Here is a 6,536-nt window from a genome sequence, read left to right as displayed (position 1 = left end):
ATTAGCACTAGGGATCGATACATAAGATCCTGTGTATTGTTAAATGTTGTTTGGAATTATTCTGGTTGAGGCTCAGCAAGTGGGAATGAAGATTTCTTACACTCATGAATTGATACTGACAGAAGTCAACAAGAACTCAATCAGCAATGCAACCAAATGCCAATATGTGTTGTTCTTTGGGCCAGGAGACTAGAAGCATACATGAGTTACAACGAAATAAAAATGAAGCTTCGAGACCTTCAATGTCACCCTTGATTAACAACCCATGTGTGGTTCTCCTCTGGAACTGATCCCCCTGCAGTTGCCGCAGGCTGGATTTTGAACGACGTTGTCTACTAAAAAAGGGAAAGGCTCGATCAAGCAGTGAAATGATAATCCGGAGGGAGGTGTTGGACGGGACATGCAGAGAGAGGTAATTCCAAGGAACTCTGCCCTCCGGATCTGCGGTGTCCAGTTTCATCCCTCGCTGCATGCCTAGTTACCTCTCAGCAAAAACATGAACATCAACTTCAGATGACAGCAGGCTAAAATTGGTGGCTATCAAAACCCAGGAACTGGCAAGGAGCTTGGCTGGAGTATCCCCTTTCTGGAGTGGAAGCCCTGGGCTCAGACACCTCAGGGTGAAGAGCCTGCGCCCTCTGCTCACTTGCAGAGGGGGGGGGAACGGCAGTAGCATAAACACAGCTTAGGCTTGATTAGGCAAACACTTTCACACTCCTAATTAGAGGCAATTGCACTTACTCATCACATTTCAGCCGTGCACACTGGAACGACAACGCTAAGACGAGATAGGGCTAAAATGTATGCTGTGATCCATACAGGCTTCACCCATATATTAAAGATTCATGCCTCATTGTCACTGTCTTACTCACTAAGCATAGCTATTGTCACTTTATTTGTACAAAACCCCAGGCAGCCATAGCAACGCATATGTCAAATCCTCGGGCAGTGCAATGCTCATTTTTCTATATTTGTCCTGAGGTTCGTACTTGGTGAAATGCCATTTGTAATTCCAACTGGTGATCCTTTATGACAGTCTTTTAGCCTATACATTAAAGGGAAGATAGCTCGCCAGATTTAGCCCTAGTCATCACCGGTCCTACAGATCATACATCAGACCGGGTCAAACGCCCCCTATTTCATTTCCAGCAGCATAGTTGGCACTAGAACGCTGTGATCCAAAAGAGCTGTTGACTAGTGGGGCTGACCTTCTAAAAAATCCTCTTTCAATTTATAACACACACACACACATGATATGCACATGTGTTCATTCACCAATCTAATAGCGACGCCGGATACACACTTACAGAAATACACACACGCTTTGTAAATACTTGGCCTGGAGTTCGGCAGGAGGTGAAAGCCAAGGGAGTCACCGACACAAGTCCCTGCTGTGATTACCTCATGTCTGTAATGGGCAAGGAAGGAACCTCATCCTGTCTATATTTAGACAAAGACAAGCTTTAGGGGATGGAGTGCAATTGATCAAAAAGCGAATAAGCATGAGCTCCATTTTTAAGTGTATTTCAAGATATCTGAACGTTGGGAAGATGATGCAGTATGTCATCACCAATATTAACAGAATGATTTTGATATCATGATAATCAATTATTCAATCAGAATCATATTAGGGAGTTGCTATTTCATAATAGCATATACAGCCATAATGAGTATTTTCCATCATGATATTGTGACAGAGATATATTTGTTTTCATCATACTCTGACAGTATTCATTCCTAATTACTTCATAATAATACATAATAATAATAATAATAAACTTTATTTGTATAGCACCTTTCTTAACAGTGTCACAAAGTGCTTCAGAAAGCAAGTACAAAATACAGCAGTAAGACAGAATAAAATAACACAACATATCAGATCAGAGAATGTAATAAAAAAAAGTTAAATATAAGGAAGAGATATAAAATAATGATATCAGTGACTACAGAGTTGCTTGATAGTGCTTAGTGAACATTGGAGTGTGAAAACCGAGAGAAACCAAGTGTTTTCCTTTAGTGTGAATGAATTCACAATATCTTGTTACCACAGAGCGTCTCCTGCAGTCACAGGTCGAGCCATTCATAACGAAGGGATGAATTCCTTGCTGTCAGCATTCATGCACCCTGCAGGCTCTGTGACATGTGTGTCCCGAGCTACACTGTCATTACATGCAGTCACCCATTACCTATGCACATACATTTACATATATACATATCTAAAATATATACACTATACAGTATGTATCATTATGAATGGTGCAATCTGTGAATGCAGGAGACCTCCACAGCAACAAGGAACATATATAATAATTTGTGGTTCTTAATGACTTTTCTCTGATTTAAATAATCAAAAATATAAAAGAGGAGATTTGAACAATGTCCTCAAAAGGTTTGGGGCCTAGACTGGAAATTGAGAGGAAAACAAACATTGACCAATGAGAGACAAAGGCGACTGTAAATGACAGAGAAAGACTAGATCCCGACTGGGTTGATGGATCTTGCATTCTTTCTTTATCCTTTTTGGATTCTGACCCATTTATCAGAGTGACTTTGCCATTCCTCAGCCTGTTTGTTATTGTATGTTTCCTTGGATACGGTCATGGCCTGACACCTTTTCCTGACCCAGACAGTCGTTTGGTGACCGCTATATGCTAACACATTAGCAGCAGGCGGCACCGTGTCCTGACACTGACATTTGACTCTGACATCCAACTCTTGTTCAGTAATGGAAAGGCCAAAAAGTTGCGCTCCTCTGTGGATCCTGCGGTTGTTAACCAGATTGAAATAAGTGAAATAAAAATCACTCATAAAATGTTTGTGACAACAAAAGTTTCCTGACAACTAAATGATAATGTCTCCATAGATATAGACAGTCTGGGTTGGTTTCAGTCGCTCTGGTTAGCACTCCTGTGCCATTATTGCTGTACGCCTCTGTCTTTTACAACTACACTATCTGAGGTAACTGATACAGCTTTATGAAGGCAATGAGAGTAGAAAAAAACAGAGCTATAAATAGATCACAATCTGGTGGTACACATAGCCTATAACTCGACTCTGTACTCTCAGGCAGTATCTTTTAGCATATTTATCATTCAATCTTAAAAGTGTGTAAGAAGAAGAATGAAAGTTGATCTCTATGTTTTTTCCACAATGGTATGAGAGAAAATAGACCTTGAACTTGTGTGGGGCCAAACAACTTTTCAGTTTTGCCCTGACTCTGAATCTCTAGCTGAGGTTTTACGGGGGTTGAGGAGGAACTAATAAGAATCACTGCATAATTGTTTGTACATGCAGCTGTTTTTTTTTTACACCCCAGTATCTCAGTGACCCCAAGCCCAGGTCACATGTCTTCAGGGTGTCCCCATGTTCCAAGTTGTAAAATCGAACCCTTTAAGTGCTGTGAACGGTGAATGTTATTTTGGCTGCGGCTTCCTCAAGACGCTATCCTCTCTGGCTACTCAAGTGTCAGTCAAGCCAGCAGTTTCCACTGGCTTGGTCCAGGAGGGCCCCTGGTTATGTGAGGCTCTGTGCTTCAAAGCACTCAGATTATTTCATACTGGAAACACATTTAATATGCAGCTGCAGAAAAACCTCACTACACCGAACATGCTAACATCTACTTGTCACCTTCATCTTTACTCCTGGTTTCTAAAACTGCGGGCCATGACCCACAGTAGCTGTGAACTGACTTCTGGTGGTTCCCCACATGACAAGAATAGCAGTATGTTTTCATGAATGAGGGACCTGCAGGGTAAGAGACTGAATTTCTCACTGGAGTCCGGGTCTGAAAAACTTCAAGAACCTTGCTCTGAACAAAACAAGACTGAGGACTTTGTTGTGAGATATTTAAATAACTATGCGATTGCTAGACAAATTAAAACGTTTGTGTTTTGCTGGCCTAAATGTTTACCTAAACTTCACCGCACTGGTAGAGTGGAGTGAGCGAGTGAGAGAGGGACAGCAGCAGCAAGTGTCATCTGGTCAGCCAACTTGGGGAGGGCTTTGGAGTTTAAAATGGTGTGAATATGATAGCCATCTCTAGCCATCGGGATAGCTTATGCAAGTGGAGATCTGTCTGCACTTCAAAGTTGACTGAGGTACCAACCTGACAAAAGGAGAATTAAAAAACAGCATTACAACGAGTTTGGATAGCCTTTGGACAGCATAATTGGACTGGCAAGCTGTTGGGACTTGGGAGTGAAAAGGATTTTGCCTTCCTGGGGGCTGCGGGCCTGCATGAGACAGAGAGTGGGGACAACGCGCAACCAAAAGAGCAAGGGGAAGGGGCCGAGGAGGTGAGTGAAGGATTTACCCTCGGTGGGGTAAAAGATGACTGTGGTGTCCCAGGAGAACCACGACGAGACTGTGGTCGTTGCTCCGTTGCTGCAAGATGCTGCTGACCCGGAACCGGCAGACCAGGAGTGCAGCGAGAGGGTCGTTATCAACATCTCCGGTCTGCGTTTTGAGACTCAGTTGAAAACCCTCTCACGCTTCCCGAAGACACTTTTGGGAGATCCGCGTAAAAGGATGCGTTTCTTTGACCCGCTGAGAAACGAATACTTCTTTGACAGGAACAGACCGAGCTTTGATGCCGTCCTCTATTACTACCAGTCGGGAGGGAGGCTCCGGAGGCCTGTCAGCGTACCGGCTGACATATTCCTGGAAGAAATAAAGTTTTACGAACTCGAGCAGGAGATCATAGAGGTTTTCAAAGAAGATGAGGGGATGGTGAAGGAAGAAGATCGCCCCATGCCTAGCAATGAGTTTCAGCAGCAGATGTGGCTGCTGTTTGAGTACCCAGAGAGTTCAGGACCCGCACGGATGATCGCCATTGTGTCAGTTATGGTTATTTTGATATCCATTATTATCTTCTGTTTGGAAACATTGCCTGAGTTTAGAGAAGTCCCCGCCGTGCCTGAGAGTCCTGGCAATGGAAGTGCTCACGGGAAAAAGCCCAATCCATTCACAGACCCGTTTTTCATGGTAGAGACACTTTGCATTGTGTGGTTCTCTTTTGAATTCATGGTGAGGTTTCTCTCGTGTCCCAGCAAACCTGCTTTCTTCAAAAACATCATGAACTTGATAGATGTTGTAGCAATTGCGCCTTATTTCATCACTCTGGGCCTTGATCTCGCAGAGGACCAGGGCAGCAGTCAGCAAGCTGCGTCTTTGGCCATACTGAGGGTCATCCGTCTAGTGCGCGTTTTCAGGATTTTCAAACTCTCCAGACACTCCAAGGGTCTCCAAATCCTCGGCCAGACGCTCCACGCAAGCATGAGAGAGCTGGGACTGCTGATATTCTTCCTGATAATAGGAGTGGTTTTATTCTCCAGTTCCGTTTATTTCGCAGAGGCAGAAGACTCCGAGTCCGGATTCACCAGTATACCCGGCGCGTTCTGGTGGGCTGTGGTGACCATGACCACAGTTGGATATGGAGACATGTGTCCGTCCACTATGGGGGGTAAATTCGTCGGATCTTTGTGCGCCATCGCCGGGGTCCTGACCATAGCTTTACCCGTCCCCGTTATTGTATCCAATTTCAATTATTTCTACCACAGAGAGAACGAGGAAGAGGAAAATGTCCAATATGTACACGTGACTTGTGGACAGCAGCAGCCCTCCTTTGGTGAATTTGAATCAAACAAAAGTAACCAGTCGCTCTCCATATCAGAGTACCTGGAGGATGACGAGTTGGAAACACAGAGATATCCTAACTTGAACCCGTTTGAAACATACACTGGAAAACTGACAGATGTATAAAAAGACGCTTGGCAGACACTTTTCCTGGTGAGTGAGTGAGTGAGTGAGTGAGTGAGTGTGGTCTTCCAGTGAACATACAGGCTCATCTCAGGTGTCCGCTGCTGCTGCAGGTGTTTTACGCACGCCGTCTCTTCTTATGTAGGCTGCACCAGTGGTTCCCAAAGTTTGGTTCAAGGACCCTGAGAGGTTCCAGGAGGTTCCCAGCAAATTGAGGATAAGTTTAATTGCACTCTAACTTCAGTCACTGGATGTGAGAAGTAGGAGAGAATGAGATCTGATCAGAGGTTCTCTGTTACAGCTTCTCTGTTATCTCCTCTCAGTAGAGACAGACACAAAACGCTTCTTAAATGGGGGCTACTGGGATAAAATCTTCACTAAATGAAGTTCTGGAGACTAAAGCGACTCTACTTGTTGGTCCCTGACATGAAAAAAAATTGGGAACCCCTGGGCTACGCAACAAAATGCATGGATTTTTATTTATATTAGTATATTGGCTATATGATAACAAACTTCACTCCACTTTTCTGATTAGACTCGTCAGGATAAGTGAGCTCCGAGCGCCACTGTGTGGTTGATAAATAGTCCTGCAGTCAACACTTGTGCTCAGCAACAGTATGCAAGATTAACATTTTCGCTTTAGTAGGCTATTATATTTTTTGTACTATTTCAGGCCTTGACGGATAGATCATGGTTTTTGGCTCTTGGATGCTGGTGATCGTTAACTGCGATTAAGCTTTACTGATGCCTGACTGCTTTATCTCAGTCCAACTAATCCA

At 43.8% G+C, this 6,536-nt stretch overlaps 1 protein-coding gene across 1 annotated transcript; it reads left to right on the top strand.

The window, feature by feature from the left end:
* Positions 1 to 4,329: 4,329 nt before the first annotated feature.
* On the top strand, positions 4,330 to 5,760 carry kcna6a (potassium voltage-gated channel, shaker-related, subfamily, member 6 a). Its single transcript, XM_071897472.2, has one exon. It carries the CDS (start codon positions 4,330 to 4,332, stop codon positions 5,758 to 5,760), a length of 1,431 nt encoding a protein of 476 aa, XP_071753573.2.
* Positions 5,761 to 6,536: the final 776 nt, after the last annotated feature.

Source organism: Centroberyx gerrardi, chromosome 4 (assembly GCF_048128805.1).
Source record: "Centroberyx gerrardi isolate f3 chromosome 4, fCenGer3.hap1.cur.20231027, whole genome shotgun sequence".
NCBI lineage: Eukaryota > Metazoa > Chordata > Actinopteri > Beryciformes > Berycidae > Centroberyx > Centroberyx gerrardi.
This window is presented reverse-complemented; position numbering and strand designations above follow the sequence as displayed.

Excerpts from the sequence above, each read along its gene's own strand:
- kcna6a (XM_071897472.2), top strand. The coding sequence starts at position 4,330 with ATGACTGTGGTGTCCCAGGAGAACCACGACGAGACTGTGGTCGTTGCT.